Below are 21953 nucleotides of genomic sequence, written 5' to 3' on the forward strand. Positions count from 1 at the left end.
TCTCCTGACCAGCTATATATATATTTTTTTTTGGTCACATGGGAAGTGCAGCCTTTAATGACTCTATTTCTTGGCTCTTGGAAAGATCCTCTGTCTTCTCTCATGCACTGCTAGAGTCTTGGGATATGAGCATCCAGTCAGTCCTACCCATATGTTCCTGTTGCTTCTAGAAGTCTTGCTCCAAGGGAAGAATTTTGGATGGTAGATCCTTTGCATAGAAAAACAGGGAAGAAAAAAAAAAAAACCAGGGAAGGGTTAAAAATCCTGCCTCTTCCACCAGTGGATCTCTGGGACCAAGAGGATGTTACCTTCACTCTGCCTTTCAACATGCTGTGTCTTCTGTGTTAAGAATCCTGAAAAGAGGGGCACCTGGGTGGCTCAGTGGGTTAAGCCTCTGCCTTCGGCTTAGATCATGATCTCAGGGTCCTGGAATCGAGCCCCACTCAGGGCTCTCTGCTCAGTGGGGAGCCTGCTTCCCCCTCTTTCTCTGCCTACTTGTGATATCTTGCTCTCTGTCAAATAAATAAATAAAATCTTAAAAAAAAAATCCTGAAAGAACTTAAGAGTGAGATGTCCTTGACCAATTTTCAAGACTTTAATTTTTTAAAATTTCTATACATTCTAAACTCCAACTCAATCCTTCCCAGAACTTCCAATGGCTTCTTCAATATTATTAAACTTCACTTAATCCATAGGTTGATGTGCCTGACTATTATTCCAGAGGGTGGAGTGGCTGTCACAAGCAATCTCACACATTTTACCTTCTTCCCAGACTCATCAGATAATACCTGCTTATTCAGGGTACCATTTTCTAGTAGCCCCAGTAGAATATAGTCATCACAGTCATTGACCCTATTAGTAGCATCATAGCCCAGTTCTACTTGCCCCTTTTCCAGCCGATTCTTGCCTTTTAGGTAAGAGCCAGTCAGCACTTGAACTTGGAACACTTTGGCAGGTACATTCAAAACCACAGTCAGATGATTGCCAGCCTCCGCTGATTTGGTATAAAAGAAACTCTTATCCAAGCTATAGGCATTCATGAGAACAGAGTCATTGGCAACCTTCAAGCTGGTGTAGATGGAAGCAGCAGGGTTGCTGGGAAAACCCGGGTCATTTTCCTCAATCTCTTTATCTTTGAGGCTATTGAATTTGCTGTCAAAGAAGGAGTAATTACCCATGCGCTGGAAAAGGGAAGGGAAGAATTGGATTGGTGCTGGTTCCATGAGAAGGTCATGAAAATGAGTGAGGAGGTAGTCACAGGGCATTTTTTGGTAGAAGAGGAAAAGGAAGTGAACCAAGCAAGGAAGGTCTCTAGTACGAAAGAGTTTTCCAGTGAAGTCCAGCTGAGAGAAGTTTAGAGTCAGCCAAGGTTTGTTTCTCCAGGCAGACACTGCAGTAGCTATCTGGGTGACAAATCCTGGAGCACATGTCACATCATCTTCGATCATCAGAAAATAGTCCGAGAGGTTGGTTGCAAAGTTTATGAGGAAGGCATAATCCATGTTCTGCTTGAAGTGGAAGGCTACATAGGCTGGAGTATCATGAAAGTTTTTCTCAAGGTCCTTTAAAAGAAGATAGTTTTTACGAGGTGTATTGATCACTACTAGCTGTCTGGCTTGGATGTATGGTTTAAACAGGGTTGAGATGTTGGAGATCATATGACCAAGCCACTTGGGGTCAGGATCTGCCAGGTGTACCAGGACAGTGAAGTGTTTCTGCTCAGATGAGGAGGAAGCAATGAAGAGAGATTGCAGGGTGTCCAAGAGGTAGCTCCCACTGGAATGTCGAACTGAGGCAATCCCTATGGTCAGCAGTTCTAGGATTGGGGAGAAAAGAGGATCTTTAACAACTTAGAGAAGTGAGGAAAATAGTTGCTATGAGTGAGGTTATAAATCTTTCTTAGGCCTTTCCATATGCTAAATTCATTTGTCCTTCTGGTTATTTTACATTTTCTCGCCCCCAGGCCTGGGTATGGACCAAATTAGGAGTTAAAAATATCTGGTCATAAGCTGTGAGTTAAAAGGATTATCTTTGAAAAACTATTGTGGGAGAAATAGATAAAGAAGATAAACTAAAATCATTGCATCTACGTCTCCTCCCACCCAAAGTCCCACTGAGAAACCAGGTTGCCATGAAAAGATAATAATATTTGAAGAATTCCTGGAATATAGAATTTGGAACAGGATTGGTGGAGAAATCTAAGTAGAATTTATAGCCCCAAAGACACACAGAGAAAACTGCACAGATACATCTGTATCAGAACTTCAGAAAAGTTCTCAGTTTGAGCCACTAGATAGAAGAGGTATGGACTCTGGAATGGTCACCTGGATAATTATAGAACTGTTTCCAGAACCACTAGACCAGTGATCACCAAGAGGCTGGTGGTAGCAACACACATGCCCAGGCTGAAGTCATAAGGATTTCTGTCTAAATAAAGTGGAAGTTTTGCCAGGCAAAGGCCCAGGGTGTGAATCCGGGGGATGGGAAGAACATCAGAAATGCAGGCAAGAGCTCCAGGCAACAGAAGAAGGAGGAAAAGAGAGAGCATAGCTGACTATGGCACTTACCTTTACACTCCCTCAAGCAGACATTCAGAAATGTAGAGCCTGCCAGAGTGTCTAAGCAGGTAAATGGGAGAAATTCCCCACATGACTTAGGGTTCTACTGGGAGAATTAGCAGGACACTTCGCCCAGAAGATCTGTTACTCACATTCCTTCCTTCCTCTATGTGTTACTGCTCCCCCATAATCTAATGAGGCAGGCCTCGATAATCACAATACACTTCTACAGAGAGGCAAAAAGGAGTGGTTATCTGTAGAGAATTACACTGTTCATTCTAGATCCTGGAATATAAATCTGAAACAAGAATCAAAGAACATGTGGGGGCGCCTGGGTGGCTCAGTGGGTTAAGCCGCTGCCTTCGGCTCAGGTCATGATCTCAGGGTCCTGGGATCGAGTCCCGCATCGGGCTCTCTGCTCGGCGGGGAGCCTGCTTCCCTCTCTCTCTCTCTCTGCCTGCCTCTCCATCTACTTGTGATTTCTTTCTGTCAAATAAATAAATAAAATCTTTAAAAAAAAAAGAACATGTGAATATAAATATGAAACAAGAATCACCAACATAATGGAAGAAAAACGACGACTTGAGCAGAAAGAAAACTGCAAAACTGTAATAGAGGGAATCCTGAATGAAGAACATTTCAAATATATTACCATCAATCCTCAGAGAGATTGAAGAAGAAATCATACTTTTTGGTAAAAGGACAGGCTCGTATGAAAAGAAGTTTGTAGAAAATACGGATATGGTGACTTGATCGAGTTCAGCTTAGGTTTATCTGATATGTTCTTCCATCAGAAGGCACACAATGGCAAACTGCTTCTGTTTTTAGGATCTTAGCAGCCTTTGATGTTCAGTGTCTAGATCCATTAATACTCTAAGGGTTGTAATATGTTGATATTTTAAGTCAAACATTCCTTCCACATTCATATCTGGAATGTTTCTATAAAGTGAAAATTCCCCTAATCTCCTCTTTGGTTACCCAGTGGTATAGTTCGTATAGGTAAATGAGATAAGTATTTGATTCTTTCCTTTTACTCACCAGCTTTCAAAATAATGATTGGTTGCCTAGCATTTTCCAATTGTGACAAAATGGTTCGGTTGGTTTTTTGTTTGTTTGTTTTGGTATCCATATGAACTCATGAATTTTATGATTCAAACCACAGAAATTTTATTGATGTTTAAATTGTCCTATCTTAGGCAAGTAGTCTCTTGAAGTTGGGTCCTGAGCCCAATTAATACAAGTTTAGTAATTTTTCTTTTCTTAAAAGATTTTATTTATTTATTTGACAGAGAGAGAAATCACAAGTAGGCAGAGAGGCAGGCAGAGAGAGAGGGGGAAGCAGGCTCCCTGCTGAGCAGAGAGCCCAATGCTGGGCTCGATCCCAGGACCCTGAGATCATGACCCAAGCCAAAGGCAGAGGCTTAACCCACTGAGTCACCCAGGTGCCCCAATTTTTCTTTCTATTTTATTATTTATTTATTTATTAAAAAATTTTTTAAAAAAGATTTTATTTATTTTATTTGACAGACAGAGAAGAGATCACAAGTAGGCAGAGAGGCAGGCAGAGAGAGAGGAAGGAGGAAGCAGGCTCCCCGCCAAGCAGAGAGCCCGGTGAGGTGCTTGATCCCAGGACCCTGAGATCATGACCTGAGCCAAAGGCAGAGGCTTAACCCACTGAGCCACCCAGGCGCCCCCTAAAAATTTTTTTTTAGAATAAGATAAAACACATCATGGGTTCAGACAGATATTTCAAAATGCATTCAATTCAAAAATGCACTTAAACCTAAAAATGTAGTTTTTCCTTGCTGAGAGTTCTTTGTATTTTTAAGACCAACAAGCTTAAGCCCTCTTGAACTTAATCTTATTTTATTGACAATAAGTAACTTTGTGTTGTCCTTTGAATTCTTAAAGTATCTGAGTCAGTTAATGGTTATTCTGTCACAAGGTTTAATTTTTCTTATCAGATACCATCACAACATATGGGGATCAAATGAATGCCATAGCTGGACCTCAGAAGGGTACACAATGCCAGAATGAAGCTTGTTTAGTGAAGAGAATCACAAAGTCCTGGTTGAGCTGACAGATAAAAGCCACATAGTCTCTAGCCATAGACTTCATAATGGATGCTAGCACGGTTACCAGCGATAGGGGAAAGAGGGGTACCATTACTACAGAAGTCGGCGAGGACCGCAGTCAGATCTAGACTGGAGCCATACAGCACACAGATGGTAGTTAAGGCTGTGAGACTAGATGAGGTCACCAAGACAGTGAGTCTAGACAAGAACTAGGATACATCAGCATTTAGGCAATGGAGAGAGAAGATAAACCAGCAAAAGAGACTGAGGATCTACTAGTGAAGCTGGAAGAAAACCAGAAGAGTTTGGAATTCTGTAAGCAATTGAAGAATGTTAAAAGAAGAGTGATCCACTGTATCAAATGCTGTCATAAGTCCATTTCCTTCATACTGCCTTCTGTCTCTACTCTTGTCTGACCTGTTCCAGCATTTTCCATACCCCTTGTGCATACACTCACTTTTTTTCAAAGGAGGATCTCCAATCAAGATTTGGGCGTTTATGTTTTTGAACAGTTCTAACTTTTTCTGCATATTTTTGAAGGTTTCCAAGTGGTTTGTTCTACCAGGGTTGATCTGCATCCGGGCTCTCTGCCAAGCTACCATCTTGTTTTCCTCCTGAGAAGAAAGTAAGTTTCAGCTCTATTATTCAAGCCCTTTGGGAATAATAGTTGAGTGGATTCTCTTTGTATGACACAATGAAGTATCTCTAGGATACAGGGCAGGTTGCTCAGGGCTGACTTCAATTTCTTCCTTATTCTCTAAAGAAGTTCTACACGAGGGGCTCTTGTATATACTGTGGGTCTTGGGATGAAGGGAACTGGAATTCCGCTAGCTTTCCTGGGTTCCCTATGACTACAGCTTGATAAGGGTTCTGTGAAGGGCAAAACATCTATTAAGTGTGAGAGATACAGGAGAGAAGGTAATTCCACCCCAATGTCCCAATCTAAACTCTTTCCTCTAGGTGGCACTTCACTCTTGCAAATTCGTTTACTACTCTCCCTTTTCTTGTCATTTCTGGTTTCTAGAGCAATTTTCTCAACTCTTGAGACTTTTTCTTGGCTTCGATAGATGACTTAACTTTTCTGAAATTCGGCATCCTACTATATAAAGTAGGCCGGAGGAGATATGTAACTTTAAAACTGAAGGAAATTTTCTAAAATGGGAAACTTACTAAACAAAGAGAATATTTTAAAAAATTAACATATAAAGTATTATTTGCTTCAGGGTTACCACTGTGAATCATCAGTGTCACACAATTCATGGCACTCACCATAGCACATACCCTCTCTATTGCCCACCCCCAGCCCCTCCATCCCTCCCCCCACCACTGCCCAGCAGCCCTCGGTTTGTTTCCTGAGATCAAGAGTCTCTTACCCTTTATCTCCCTCCCCATCCCATCTTGTTTCATTTTTTTCCCTCCCCCTCACGACCTTCCACCCTGCCGCTCAGATTCCTCATATCAGAGAGATCATATGGTAATTGTCAGAGTACCTTATGTCTCATCAATTGCTATTTAAAAGAACCAACTTTGCCGAAGTATTAAATAAGCGTTATTTTTTCCTCAACCCTAAATTCCCTGTTCTGGAGTGCCACATCCCTTATTTTCTCCATCAAAGAAAAATGATATGCTGAGTCCTCAAATTCATTATCTTTTCTCTTCTTTGAGTGTCTACAGTGTTAGTGACAATTTCACACAAATAGATAATTAGATAATCTTTTTTTTTTTTTTTTTTAAGTCAAGGGATTTTAACTTTGCCCCATCCATAGTTTCTGGTACTCACCAAAGATAGGAAACTTGTAGTATCAAAGGGATTTTCTCTGATGAAAAAGCATATTGGGAACACCATTACTGTTGCAATAACAATGAATAGCCATAGAAAACCTTTCATGGTGTTGGGGCTGGGAGCTTGTAGAGCTCTTTCTCAGTCTGTGATTCTTGGACGTATATCGGATGTCTGCAATTTATAGAGTATCAAGAAAAGTTTTCATTTGACAGTAATTTTTTTTCATGAATCAAGGAAGTTTATAGTATACAGTTTACTTATGTAAGTAGCATTCTTTTAAAAAAAAAGACTTTTTAAAAGAGCAGTTTCAGGTTCACAGCTACATTGAGAAGACAATATAGAGGTTTTCTACATACCTCCCACTCCTACACAGGCATAGCCTCCCCTGTGATCAACATCACTCATCAGTGTGTGTTGTTGAACTGATGAACCTACATTAGCACAGCTTTGTTCCCCAAAGCCCATAGTTTACATAATGGTTCAGTCTTAATGGTGTATTTGATGGATTTGGACAAATGTATAAATGACAGGTACCCATTATTATGGTATCTTGCAGGGTATTTTCACTGCCCTACAAACCCTCAGTGCTCTGCCCATTCATCCCTCCCTCCCTCCTAATCCCTGGAAACCACTGATCTTTTTTACTTTCTCCATGGTTTTGTCTTTGCCAAAACATCCTATATTTGGAATTGCATAGTGAGTAGCCTTTTCATACTGCCTTCTTTCACTTAGTAAGATGCGCTTAAGGTATTTCCATGTCTCTTCATGACTTTATAGCTTATTCCCTTTTAGCACTGAATAATATTCTGTTGTCTGGATGTACCATAGTTTATTTATCTAACCATTCCCCTACCAAAGGGCATCTTGGTTCCTTCCAAGTTTGAGCAATTATGAAAAAAGCTGCTAGAAATATCCCCGTGCAGGTTTTTGTGCAGACATCTCCTTTGGGTAAATACTAAGGAACTCAGTTTCTGAATTGTATGTTAAGAGTAGGTTTAGGGGCGCCTGGGTGGCTCAGTGGGTTAAGCCGCTGCCTTCGGCTCAGGTCATGATCTCAGGGTCCTGGGATCGAGTCCCGCGTCGGGCTCTCTGCTCAGCAGGGAGCCTGCTTCCTTCTCTCTCTCTCTCTGCCTGCCTCTCTGCCTACTTGTGATCTCTCTCTGTCAAATAAATAAATAAAATCTTTAAAAAAAAAAAGAGTAGGTTTAGTTTTGGGACACCTGGTTGGCTCAGATGGTTTAGTGTCTGCCTTTGGCTCAGGCCATGATCCCAGGGTCCTAGAATCAAGTCCAGTGTCGGGCTCCCTGCTCAGCAGGGAGTGCAGCTCCCGCTGCTTGTGCTCGCGTTCTCTCTCTTTCTCTCACCAATAAATAAGTAAAACCTTAAAAAAAAAAGTAGGTTTAGTTTTGTAAAAAAAAAAACCACCAAAATGTCTTCCAAAGTTGCTGTAGCATTTTACATCCCCATTATGATATATCAGAGTTCCTGTTGATGCACATCCTCACCAGTATTTGGTGCTGTGTCCTAGATTTTGACCATTCTAATAGGTTAGTGATGGTATTTCTCATTGTTGTTGTTTTTTTTAAAATTTTTTAAAAGATTTTATTTATTTGATAGAGAGAGAGACATCACATGCAGGCAGAGAGAGAGGGGGAAGCAGACTCCCCGCTGAGCGGAGAGCCCAATGCAGGGCCCGATCCCAGGACCCTGAGATCATGACTGGAGCCGAAGGCAGAGGCCCAACCCACTGAGCCACCCAGGCACCCCTCATTGTTGTTTTAATTTTCATTTCCTTGATGGCATATGTTGTGGAACATCTTTTCATACGCTTATCTGTCATTTGTATATCTCTTTTAGCTAGATGTCTATTAAGGTCTTTGTTCATTTTTTAAAAAAGGATTTTACTTATTTATTTGACAGAGAGAGAGTGAGCAAGCATGAGCAGGGCGGAGGGGCAGAGAGAGAAGCAGACTCCCCAATGAGCAGGGAGTCCTATGTGGGACTCAATCCCAGGTCCCAGGGATTGTGACCTGAGCTAAAAGCACTTAACCGACTGAGCCACCCAGGCGCCCAGTATAGTACTCTCTTATACTTTTTAGTTTTTGTAGAATTGGTAATAATGTCCCCACTTTCATTTCTGATTTTAGTAATTTTAGTGTTCTCTTTTTTTCTTCACCCATCCAGCTAACAGATTTTCAATTTTGTTGCTCTTTTAGAAGAGCCAGCTTTTGGTTTCATTGATTTCTCTTCTATATTTCATTGATCTTTGCTTTCATCTTTATTACTTCCTTACATTTTCTTTGGATTAGTTTGTTCTGCTAGATCTAGATCCTTGAATTGTAAAGTTAGGTTATTGGTTTGAGATTTTTCTTACTTTTTTTGTGTAAGCATTTATAGCTATAAACTTTCCCTTTAGAACCACTTTCAGGGGCGCCTGGGTGGCTCAGTGGGTTAAGGCCTCTGCCTTTGGCTCAGGTCATGATCTCAGGGTCCTGGGATCGAGCCCCGCATTGGGCTCTCTGCTTGGCGGGAGCCTGCTTCCCTCTCTCTCTCTCTCTCTGTCTCTCTGCCTGCTTGTGATCTCTCTCTGTGTGTCAAATAAATAAAATCTTAAAAAAAAAAAAACCACTTTCACTATGTCCCATAAATTTCGGCACGTTTTATTTTTAATTTCATTCGTTTAACTATTTTCTATTTTTTTTTAAAGATTTTATTTATTTATTTGACAGAGAGAAATCACAAGTAGATGGAGAGGCAGGCAGAGAGAGAGAGAGGGAAGCAGGCTCCCTGCTGAGCAGAGAGCCTGATGCGGGACTCGATCCCAGGACCCTGAGATCATGACCTGAGCCGAAGGCAGCGGCTTAACCCACTGAGCCACCCAGGCGCCCCCTATTTTCTATTTTTTTTGTGTGATTTCTTCTGCGATTTACTGGTCGTTTAAAAGTGTGCTAACTTCCACAATTTTGTGAAATTTCCAGTTTTCTTTTTGTTAGTGATTGCTAATTTCATCCCATTTTGTCAAGAGTAGATACTTTGTATGATATCTATCTTTTTAAATGGATTGAGACTTAATCTGTGGCCTGACTTATCTATCCTGTAAAATGTTCCATGTGCACTTGAGAAGAATGTGTATTCTGTGGTTGGTGGTTAAAGTGCTCTGAAATACCTGCTAAATCTAGTCAGTTTACTGTGCAGTATAAGTCCTCTATTTCCTTACTTATTCTATGTCTAGTTCTGTTCATTATTGACAGTGGGATATTGAATTCTTCAACTATTACTGTATAACTGTCTATATCTCCCTTCAATTCCATCAGTTTTTGATACTTATATTTTGACGACCTGTTATTAGGTATGTTAATGTTCACAATTTTATCTTCTTGCTGTGTTGAACACTTTAATGAACTCTTAAAATGCCCTTCTTTGTCTCTTATAAACTTTTTTGCTATAATGTCTATTTAATGTCTGTTTTGTCTGGTATTAGTTCAGACACCTTTCTCTTTTGCTTAGTATACGCATGGAATATTTTTTTCCATCTTTTCACTTGCAACCTGTTTGTCTTTGGGTCTAAAGCAAGTCTCTCAGGGTGTCTGGCTGGATTAATCAATGGAGCATGCGACTCTTGATCTTGGCCTTGTGAGTGGGTGTAGAGATTACTTAAAATTTTGAAAAAATTAAAAAAAAAACCTGAGTCTCACATAGATAGCACAGTTGGATCAGATTATTTTAAAAGATTTTATATATTTGTTTGTTTACTTATTTTAACACAGAGAGAAAGACAGAGAAAGAGAGAGACAGGCAGCGAGAGGGGATGGAGCAGGGGGAGAGGGACCAGCAGGCTGCCTTGAGTGTGGAGTCTGATCATGGCCCAATCCCAGGACCCTGAGAGCAGGACCTGAGCCAAAATCAAGAGTCAGATGCTCAACTGACGGGGCCACCCAGATGCCAGATCAGTTTTTTAAGTCAATTCTGCCAACATCTGTCTTGATTAGACAGTTTAGTCAATTTAAAGTAATTACTCCTGAGAGTGACTTCTGACATTTCGTTACATGTTCTCTAAACGCCTTATGGTATTTTTGTCCCTTATTTCCTGCATTACCATATACTTTTGTGTTTAGTTGATTTTTTTGGGTAGTGAAATGTTTTAATCATCTTCTCATTTCCTTTTGTGTGTATTTTATAGCTATTTTCTCTGTGGTTGCCATGGGGATTACATTTAGCATCCTAAACTTACAACTTTTTAATTTAAATTTCTACTGACTTAACTTCAATAACATAGAAACTGCTCCTTTATAGGTCTACTAAATATATATATATATATACATATATATATGTATATATATATATGCACACATTTATTTGTATTTCTATATTCATATATATAAAAGTTTCAGCCACAACACATGAAAGTCCTCACCTTTATTGGAGCTGTAGTTCTGAGACTTCTTTTGGGAAGTGCAGAGGAACTCCGCTTCACAACTCTTCAGAGTTCCGGACTTTCTCCAAAGTCAGGAAGATGAAAGTACCATGTTTAGGGGAGCTGGGTTGGGGCCAGAATTTGCACCCTCTGAGGTAAGACAAAGTTGGTCACTGCTTTCAGGTGACACTCCACCTGACAACCATTGTTCTCCCTCAAAGGGGCCTGTTTACCCTCCAACTTCACACCAAACACCAGCTCCTTGGTGAAGGTCCTGGGGAAGTGGTGAGAAGTTCTGATACCAGCTTCCTGGGATTCTGACCTAGATCCAGGACTGTGGACTGGGCCACATTTTTCTCCAAATAAAAATCCCCCCCCCCCCAAAAAATAGTTTTATTGGTGTTTTCCCCAAGTTTAAATACAATGCATGTTCAATGTAAAACTTTGGATTAATTACCAAAAAAAGAGAATAAAAATTACCCAAAATCCCAATGGCAGGAGCCACCCAGGTGACCCATATAGCTTACCTTTAACAAATATATTTACTAGATAGAGAAGCATATGAATGAACAGCTGCTGGAGGCTTCATGGATTTAACCTGGTGACTTTCACATTACAACCCCATAAGGATGAAATGGTTGGTGGCATATTTGACAGGATGCTTCCATTTATGGATTTTCTGTCTTTTAAAGAAATGTTTCTGGACTACAGAGCAGGAAAGGGAGGTCAGGTACAGGAAATAACTAATGGTTTAGTGGCTATTCGTGCAAATCATCTTTCTGTCATCCAGAGCACGGCAACACTGGCTTTTACTTCCAGCCAATGGGATTGCTTTGGACATCTACAGCTCAGTAGGCTGGGAAAGGATTAGGCTAACAATGACAGCAAAATAGATCTTGGAAGATATGAATTTGTACCTGTTCATTAATGTTAAGTATTGATGAGTCAAAAAGAAAACAGCAGATTTAATGTTATTAACATAACTATACTCCCCAAACTGATATGTAAAGAACTGTTGCAATAAAATGACAACCCATTTATGGAGAATTCTCATAGACATTTCACCAAAGAAGATGTACAAGTGGCTTATTAGCCATGAAAATATGCTCAATATCATTAGTCAATAGGGGAATGCAAATCAAAACCACAATCACATCCCCACGAGAATGGCCATAATAAAAAAGATAGACAATAACAAGTGTTGGTGAGGATGTGGAGAAGGTGGAATCCTCACACACTGCTGCTGGGAATGTAAACTGGTACAGTTGTTTAGGAAAACAGTGTTGACAGTTCATCAAAAAGTTAAAATTACCAAATGGGCTGCGTGGCTCAGTTGGTTAAGCATCTGCCTTCAGCTCAGGTCATGATCAGGCTCCCTGCTCAGTGGGAAGTCTGCTTCTCCCTCTGCCTGCCACTCCCCCTGCTTGTGCTCCCCCACCCCGCCAAGTAAATAAATAAAATCTTAAAAAAAAATTACCAAATGACACAGTGATTCCACTTTCATGTATATACCAAAGAGAAATGGAAATATAAGTCCACACAAAAACTTGTACATCAATGTTCAAAGCAGCATTATTCAAAATAGCCTAAAACTGGAAGCAATCCAAATGTCCATCAATTGATAACAGACAAAGTAAGATAGTTCATGCAATAGAATATTATTCAGCCATAAAAAGGAATGGAGTGCTTGTTTATACATGTTACAACATGCATGAACCTTAAAAACGTCATGCTAAGTGAGAGCAGACAGACTCAAAAGGCCACGTATTGTATGATTTCATTTATATGAAATGTCCAGAATAGCAGATCTATAGAGACAGAAAGTATATTAATGGTTGCTAGGGATTTGGGAGAGGGAGAATAGAGAAAATTGGTAATTAAAACTGTGTCTTTTGGGGATGATTAAAATGTGCTGAATTAGATGCTGGCGATGGTTGCACAACTTTGTGAATATGATAAAAACAACAACAACCTACCCAACTATACACTTTAAAAGGACGATTTCTATGGTGTGTGAATTATACCTCAATTAAAAAAAAACAAACCTTTAATGGCCTGAAACCTGACTTCAGGGATTGCGGTTTCCTCTAAACTATCTTCTTGTATTTGTAATTCTAGAACACCTCTCAGAGTAGAGAACTGTCCCAGGTGCTTCTGAATCAGGCTACTTCAGAATGAGCTGATGTTGAATATTCTACCTGGGAGCCTCTTTCCCCAGCACACATGCTGGAACCCCACTCCCAAATGCCAGAGACAGGATTTGTATGAATCTTTTGTGTGTTCACAGCTCTTTCCCATGGGCAAGCGTTTCAGTTTTTCAAGCGCTGATAGCTCAGCTGTGCGGTAGTTTTGAGTGTTTGGGAATGTTATGTTACTCAAACTAGCTGCCCCTTCCTAAGTTTTCTGAAGATCCTATTTTCTGCCCACCATTCTAGGAAAATCATAGTTTTGGTGGTGGGAATCAATTGAAAGTGATGTGCTTTACCTAAAAGATAGATGTAAAAATCAGCCCCTTGGCTTATGTTTGCAGTCCTTTTTTAAAAAAATTTTTAAGGGACCCCTGGGTGGCTCAGTTGGTTGGACGACTGCCTTCGGCTCAGGTCATGATCCTGGAGTCCCGGGATCGAGTCCCGCATCGGGCTCCCAGCTCCACGGGGAGTCTGCTTCTCCCTCTGACCTTCTCCTCGTTCATGCTCTCTCTCACTGTCTCTCTCTCAAGTAAATAAATAAAATCTTAAAAAAATTTTTTTAAAATTTTTAATAAACATATAATGTGTTTTTAGCCCCAGCGGTACAGGTCTGTGAATCGCCAGGTTTACACTCTTCACAGCACTCACCATAGCACATACCCTCCCCAATGTCCATAACCCTTGCAGTCCTTTTTGCTAAAAGGACTATATCTTTTGCTGATCCTGATGTAGTTCTACTGTTTCTTTTTTTTTTTTAAAGATTTTATTTATTTATTCGACAGAGAGAGAGATCACAAGTAGGCAGAGAGAGAGAGGAGGAAGCAGGCTCCCTGCTGAGCAGAGAGCCCGACGTGGAACTCGATCCCAGGACCCTGAGATCATGACCTGAGCCGAAGGCAGCGGCTTAACCCACTGAGCCACCCAGGAGCCCAGTTCTACTGTTTCTAGGAGAAATCTCTTCTTAAAAAAGCATTATTTTTGAAAAAAAAATTTTTTTTAAAATATTATTTATTTATTTGACAGACAGAGATCACAAGTAGGCAGAGAGGCAGGCAGAGAGAGAGAGGGGGAAGCAGGCTCTCCACTGAGCAGAGAGCCCGACGCGGGGCTCGATCCTAGGATCCTGGGATCAATGACCTGAGCCGAAGGCAGAGGCTTTAACCCACTGAGCCACCCAGGTGCCTCGAAAAATATTTTTTTTTTTTTTAAAGATTTTATTTATTTATTTGACAGAGAAATCACAAGTACACTGAGAGGCAGGCAGAGAGAGAGAGAGAGAGAGAGAGAAGGAAGCAGGCCCCCTGCCGAGCAGAGAGCCCGATGCGGGACTCGATCCCAGGACCCTGAGATCATGACCTGAGCCGAAGGCAGCGGCTTAACCCACTGAGCCACCCAGGCGCCCCTCGAAAAATATTTTTAATACATTAATATTCAGGCTAACCTAGTGGATTTAATCTTGGGATTTTGAATGATCACCTATTTAAGGATAAAATACTATATATCGTGTGCTTTCTCATTGTTAGTGCTGAGAAGGCAAAAACCCTTTATGTTTTGGAGTTCCTAGTTTCTTGGGCACCCATGAATGTATACTGTGTGCTGGAAGCAAATTAAGCAAGGTGTTCTTTTCTTATGGCATGTTCTGTGTCTTTGTGCAGGTTTGCTTAAAATCCTTTCTGTATAAATCAGTTCATTAGGTTTTCTGTTGGTGTGGGAGTAAGTTTGGCAAAAAGGCTACTGACTGCAAGCTAGGAGATTAGGAAATTCCAACTAAGTCCTCCGCCTGTCAAAATCTCTTCTACCGGGCACCTGGGTGGCTCAGTGGGTTAAAGCCGCTGCTTTTGGCTCTGGTCATGGTCTCAGGGTCCTGGGATCGAGTACTGCATCAGGCTCTCTGCTCAGCAGGGAGCCTGCTTCCCTCTCTCTCTCTCTCTCTCTGCCTGCCTCTCCATCTACTTGTGATCTCTCTCTGTCAAATAAATAAATAAAATCTTTAAAAAAAATCTCTTCTACCATCATGTTGTTCTTTTTTTTTTAAGATTTTATTTATTTATTTGATAGAGAGAGAGATCACAAGTAGGTGGAGAAGCATTCAGAGAGGGGAGGGGAAGCAGGCTCCCTGCTGAGCAGAGAGCCCTATGTGCGGATTTGGGGCTTGATCCCAGGAACCTGGGGTCATAACCTGAGCTGCAGGCAGAGGCTTAACTCACTGAGCCACCCAGGTGCTGCCCATCATGTTGTTCTATAGTCTAGTTCAACATGAGTAAGAGGAGATAGCAAACCGCTTTACTAGTTACCATTTATTTGGCTTTGGTTTAGTAAAATGTTTGGTATAATATTATTTACCAATAAGCATATATGTCAAACCTTTGAGCCTAGGCCAGGCAATCTCAATGAGCTCAGGTTATGGGAGGTAGATGAACCCAGGGATGAAAAGCCTTTGGCCTCTCTGCCATGGATAGAGCAGGAACTAATGGTAGAGTTTCCCCTCCACGTCACTCTCCCCTGGTATGTGATTTATTTATCTAGGCTTCTGATAACAAGGCAGGATAGGGGGAGGTTGTTTTTGATTTGCAGAGGATGTAAGCTGATGGGGTGAGGTTAAGTAGAAGGGTTAGGTATTTTAGGTAATAATGTGGTTGTCGGTTTGAGCCAAAGTCTGAAGGTCCAGGGGAAATGTGGCCGGCATTTCAACATTCTCCCACATGTACAGTTGGAGCTGTCAACTCTCCCCATATGGCTAAGACTTGTTCCTCAAGGCCCTTCCCGGTAGTTCCGTTTATTCTTAGCATTCACTGAGTGGTACAGCTTGCTGTTTTTAGCTCTGTGTGGTTATAACCTCTATTTCCCATCTACCCATGCTGAGCCCCAATCTAAACCCATGGTTCTCAATAGCTTTGTCTTAGCTCTAGTACAAGCGTTCCTGAAAAGGGGCCCATTCTATTTTATCATTTGAAGGAAGAAACAATTAGTTGGCTTAATAAATAACCACCATCCCTACTTTGTCCCCAATCTATGGATGACATTGTTAGCCTTTTGTATGGGTGAGGCCACCAAATACAAAGACCGGTCCGGTTATTTGGCTCTACTTATCCTGCCACGTATAAAACATAACAAAAATATGACATATTCATACTTTTGTATCCAGGGAACAGTGTTCCATCTATAGCAGTGTGTGGAAAGAAAGAATTACTGAGTGGGAGCCTGGCAGTAATATTTTCTGGTATGGTAACAGTAGTTAGGCAGTAGCTATAGGGTGAGGTGGCCTTCGGAATTTTTGAGTGTAATCCTCAGAGCTTGGAACTAATTATAGTAAGTTGCAAGTACAGTGTTTACAGGTAGCAATGCAGTTCATTTTTTTTTTTTTTTTGGCATCCCACGGGGCTCCTATGTTACTCAGAAGAAAGGAGCAGAGCAGATGTTCCCTAAGGGAGGAAATGGTATAAAGGTCTCTGAGGTTAGACTTGAGTGTAGCCCTCAAAGTTGACTGAGTCACTAAGTGTGGACTTATGAAGCTAAGGAAGGTTGTGTCCACCCCCTAAAGTGGTCTGCCGTTTGGGCATGATGCTTGATCAAACCTCTTCAACTAGTATCAATTTCTTCTTATCTTGTCCCATTTTGTACTAAACCGTGGTTTAGCAAGTTAGCAACACAATTCTCAAAGTTTGTAGGGATAATAACAACTTACAAAAGCAAAGTAGTGCCCCTACTTGGACTGATACCCATCCTAAACTGAGTGTATTAAGAGAACACAGGTTAAAGGAGAAGAACAAAGAGTTGCTTAGCTGTGAGCGTGGCCAGATAGCAAGAGAACTGAGAATGTGAAATGCCGTGGAGTAGAGAGTTTGAAGAATGGGATCTCCATAGAAATACAAGAAAGAGAACTCAGAAAATACAATTAGGAGTTCATTGGTGCTCCTGGAGAATAACCTTCAATGAACAAATGAGCTTTGAAGCCAGAGTTCAAAGACAGCAGAAATGACTAGGTGCTAAAGAAAGGCCATAGGGAAAACCTCTTTTTACTAGGCATAAATGGTAGACAGAGGAAGGATCAGTATCTAGCATAGTTTTTTTTTTTTTAAGATTTTATTTTTAAGTTATCTCCACACCCAACACAAGGCTCGAAGTCACAACCCAGAAATTAAGAATCATATGCTGTAAAGACAGCCAGCCAGGTACCTCTGGCATAGATGTTTTCAATACAGAATAGACTTATGCATGATTGGAAACTAGAGGAAAAGTATACTCATTTTTATAATTCCTGATGTGTTTAGTTTAGCAGTCAACTTTCAAGTTTAATGGTCCCTAAAATCTTGATCCTGTAATGAGGTTGTATTGCCCCCGTGTGGTATAGGCTGCCCAGCAACTTCATTCTAAACTAGGAATTGACAAACTTGCTGTAAGCAGTAAATATCTTAGATTTGAGTAGAAGTAGCCACAGATACACATGAACAAATAGGTGTGACCATGTTCCACTAAAACTTTATTTTCAAAAATCGTTATGGGACAGATTTGTCTGGTAGCCACTATTGTTCACTCTTTTTTTTTTTTTTTAAAGATTTTATTTATTTATTTGACAGAGGGAGATCACAAGCAGGCAGAGAGGCAGGCAGAGAGAGAGAGAGGAGGAAGCAGGCTCCCTGCCAAGCAGAGAGCCTGACGCAGGACTCGATCCCAGGACCCTGAGACTATGACCTGAGCCAAAGGTAGAGGTTTAATCCACTGGGCCACCCAGGTGCCCCAGTTTGTTCACTCTTGATCTAAACCTCAATATTTGGGCTGAACATTAAAGTCATCTGGGGGTCTTTTTTTTTTTTTTAAGTGGGTGCCCAGGCCCTAGACTTATTGAAAAAGAACCTTTGGTTGTGGGGCTAGGGGTACTTCGTGAATCCCACCAGGGAGTCTGTTGTGCAATCAAGGTTGAGAATTACTGATTCAAACCAGTGAATTTCTAGTTGAAGTGTAGCAAATAATAACTAATTTCATCAAGCTGTTATTGTATTCCAGGTGGTGAGCTAAGAGCTTTCCATATATTATCTTATTTAATCCTCATAACAACTCTATTAACTGGGTGCCATTATTATGCCCATTTTATAGATAAGGAAAGTGAATGTTAGTGAGATTAAGTAATTTGTTGAAGGTTAAGGGTACAGAATATGCCACCCCCAAATATGCCACTTTGTGGTAAGGGTATTTGAGATTCAACAGCTGCAGAAGAAAAGGCCTTTTAGACTTCCCTTACCTGACTAAAAGAAACCACTTCTGGGAAATAAAACTACCATAAATTCTTCTTGAGGGCAGATCTACTCCCAGAAGGAAGGATAAGGATGAAATAGAATGAAAACGAGAATGAAAAAGAATGAGAATAAAACCTACCTTAAATCCTTTATTTAGGGAAGTTTTATGGTCCTGAAGGAGACAAAAAGACCACTTGCACCAAGATAGAAAACCATTTTCACAAACTTATTTCCTGTTTGTTCTTCTGAAAATCCATTTATCCTTCCAAAAAGTCATTTGTTTTCCTCTAAGTGCTTTGCTCCTCCTCCCTCTCACCTATTAAGATGGTATATAAACCTCAAACCCTAATAATCTCTTTGAGTTACTCATCACTAGAGTCTCTCATGTGTGTGCATGTTGCACATGTAAATAAACTGATTTTTTCCTCCCATTAATCTGTCTTTTGTCAGTTTAATCTGCAAGACTCCAGTAACAGAACCTAAGAGGGTAGAAGAAAAGTTTTTTCCTCACCTACAAGGTCATTAGCTTTTAAGAGGAGGAACAGGGATTTAAACCTAGACATCTGCTTCTAGAAACTGAGCTCCCCATTACTAGACTACTCTATTTATTATTATTTTTAACTAAAAAAAACCCCTCCATCTTAAACTATTTTAAATAAAGTATATAAAAAGTTAGTCATAAGTACTTTTCTCTAAATTTAAGTTAATATACTTTTTCTAGTGGCACTGAATCTTATTTTTTGAATCAGATTGTTCACGTACCTTGTCCACGACTTTGGCACACCATAGAAATTCATTAAGTACCCTTTCATTTGTTTTCTGTCCTATATATTTTTACCCCCTCAGTGACTGTTTGACTCCACATCTGTTTAGACTATTAATATCATTTAAAGGCAAAGCTTCCATATGACTCCCTTCATTTTAGTGGTAATATGGTGCAATGATTTTACATATGAACTTTGAAACCAGATAATCTGAGTTTGAATTCTGTACTGTCTTACTACATGGTAAGTACTCAATAAGTATCAGCTAGTCTTCTAGCATTTTAATCAACTAGAATGCATGTCTTGCTTCAATTTCTCTCTTCATACAGAAGCAAAAAGGACCTTCGTCATCTAAGGTGCCTTTAAATAGAAACACCACTACAATTTTAACTATCACCACAACAACAGCTGACATTTATTGAGAGACTACTATGTGTTATTTTAAATACTTTCCATGGATTAACTCAATTATTCGAAAAACCCTATGAAGCAGGGGCGCCTGGGTGGCTCAGTGGGTTAGGCCGCTGCCTTCGTCTCGGGTCATGATCTCAGGGTCCTGGGATCGAGTCCCGCATCGGGCTCTCTGCTCAGCAGGGAGCCTGCTTCCTCCTCTCTCTCTCTGCCTGCCTCTCTGCCTACTTGTGATCTCTCTCTGTCAAATAAATAAAATCTTAAAAAAAAAAAACCCTATGAAGCAGGAGTTATCATTATCTTTAGTTTATAGACAGGAAACTGAGGCCCAGGAAGATTAAATAACTTTTCCAAGGTCACATGGATAAAGCAGAGACATTTTCTGAACCCAAGTAAGTCTGGTTTCAGAATGCATACTCTTTATTACTTTTTTATATTGCTTTATACTGCTTCCAACAGGAAATGCTACTATTATGTATTTCTTCAAATCAGAAGGAACAATCTTCCAGTCTCTCCAAAACAATTGTTCCTAGGCTTAGGACTTCATAGGCTATTAAAATTTAAAAGAAGATTCTGATAAATAGCATAGATTTGCCACTTTTAAGTTTTGACAAGAAAGGACCTCAAAAAACTAACCACCACCACTATCATTCACTATTAGCCCAAAATAAAGGATGACTTCATACCCCCAAAGTAGGATGGATATAACTTAGAAAGATAGCATCCTAATGCTCTCTGTATTCATGTATTGTCCTTAATTTTTCCACTTTATTGAGGTCAAAGACTTTAGAACATTCTCCTTCCTTCTTAATACTAGGTTAATAGCTACATGCTACCTGCATTTAGATACAACAGCTCTTTTAGTAATGTTTACAACTTGTCTTTCTAAAAAGAACCTGTGTTTTGGATCTGGAAGCTAACAGTGGTACTAATTAAAAGTTATTGCTTTTTAATAAAACGGGAATAAAAGACCTATAGGTATTTTGTTCCACTAAAGTGGTCAAAGGACTTAACGATCTGAGGGGCCTTATTTCTCATTTTTGAAAATTTGAAAGGTGAAATAAACAGTTTTGGGATTAGCACTTCTTTCATTCCAATGCATTAAAGTAGTAGTGCACACCGTTGAAATGGGAACATTTCAGTTAAACCCTTTACGTCTGCAACAGTGACAGCATTTTAATAGGACCTTTTTTAATCTTTTGCACCTTTGATTTCCTCCGGAGTCCTGATCCCTGAGTGTTTTCAGCAAAGTGCCACATCAGCAGAAATCTACATGAACGTTGGCCTTATTAATTTTTTATTGATAACGTTGTGAAATGAGAACTCTCAGTGCTTATCAGCTGCATTTTGAACTTGACAACAAACATGAATTATGTACACATGGAAAATTATTTGCAACAATTTTTAGTTAACAGTCTATTGGATCCTTGTTTTATGTTATGCCTTTAGGTAAATTAAATTTGAATAGTTCACAATTATAATCAATTATATTCAGTTCCAATTATAATTCCTAATTGATTCAAGCCTATTAGGACAATGTTAGGATAGTGGTTTGTTCCTAATGAACTCTTATGTATTACGCAATCACATTAAAAACAAGAGTTTCCTAGGGCGCCTGGGTGGCTCAGTTGGTTAAGTGTCTGCCGTTGGCTCAGGTCATGATCCTGGCTCAGGTCAGGGTCCTAGGACTGAGTCCCACAACCGCCTCCCTGCTCTGCGGAGAGCCTGCTTCTCCCTCTCCCACTGCCTGTCACTGTGCCTACCTGTGTTCTCTTCTCTCCGTCAAATAAATAAATAAAAATATTAAAAAACAACCCCCCCCCCCCCGCGAGTTTCCTAACTATCTTAGGGTGGGTCCAGCAGGTTGGATGTCTGGCTTCTCAAGCCCTGGACCAGCACCTTTTGAGAACTGCAAGGAAGTGAGAAGGACAAAGAACATAACTCAAAACAAGAAATAGCTTCTTATTCGTACTAACGCTACCTGTCCAGGATCCTGCTCCCTTGCAGTTCCGTAACCTACACTGTGACTTTTTCCTCTCTCAACACAAAGAAATGACAATTTTCTTTTCCCATCGAACCTTCTAGAATTTTGTTTGGAGGACGGTGGTCCATCAAAAAACTTTTAAGAACCCCTCCCTCCATTTTAAGAACTCAGAACTTTATGGCTTTTCTATAAGAAATAAGAGTGAGGGCTCTTTACAGACTCATGTTGGAAGAGCAAGCACCAAGGCGACAATGTACGGACCTTTGGGTGCTGAAGCGAACCCGGTGTGTGGACAGAAGCAGTAGCTGAAAAATCTTGGGGACCAGAGTGTAAACTCAGTTTTAATCAGCCCGGGCGTGGGATCCAGGTCTGAGACACCAATCACCTCACACGACGTGCGGCGAAATCCCACACTACCCAGAAGAACCGCAATCCACACACAGGTCGATTCCCTACCGAACCCCCGGGCAGGTAATCCATAGGCGCGGGATGATGACGTACTCCGCAGGCCAGGCGGTGATTGGTTTCCGAATGGGGCGTG

At 40.5% G+C, this 21953-nt stretch overlaps 1 protein-coding gene across 2 annotated transcripts; it reads right to left on the bottom strand.

Moving 5' to 3' along the window:
- Positions 1-509: 509 nt before the first annotated feature.
- On the bottom strand, positions 510-21888 carry LOC116576085 (alpha-1,3-mannosyl-glycoprotein 4-beta-N-acetylglucosaminyltransferase C-like). Of its 2 annotated transcripts, none has more exons than XM_032317885.1 (4): positions 21674-21888; positions 6414-6587; positions 5091-5247; positions 510-1816 (listed from the first exon to the last, which is right to left on the bottom strand). In XM_032317885.1, exons 2-4 carry the CDS (start codon positions 6519-6521, stop codon positions 681-683), a joined length of 1401 nt encoding a protein of 466 aa, XP_032173776.1. In that variant the 5' UTR covers positions 6522-6587; positions 21674-21888; the 3' UTR covers positions 510-680. The 2 variants fall into 2 exon arrangements, with proteins under 2 accessions (XP_032173776.1, XP_032173774.1); XM_032317883.1 differs by lacking the exon at positions 21674-21888 and adding an exon at positions 10831-10962.
- Positions 21889-21953: the final 65 nt, after the last annotated feature.

Source organism: Mustela erminea, chromosome 17 (assembly GCF_009829155.1).
Source record: "Mustela erminea isolate mMusErm1 chromosome 17, mMusErm1.Pri, whole genome shotgun sequence".
Lineage (NCBI taxonomy): Eukaryota > Metazoa > Chordata > Mammalia > Carnivora > Mustelidae > Mustela > Mustela erminea.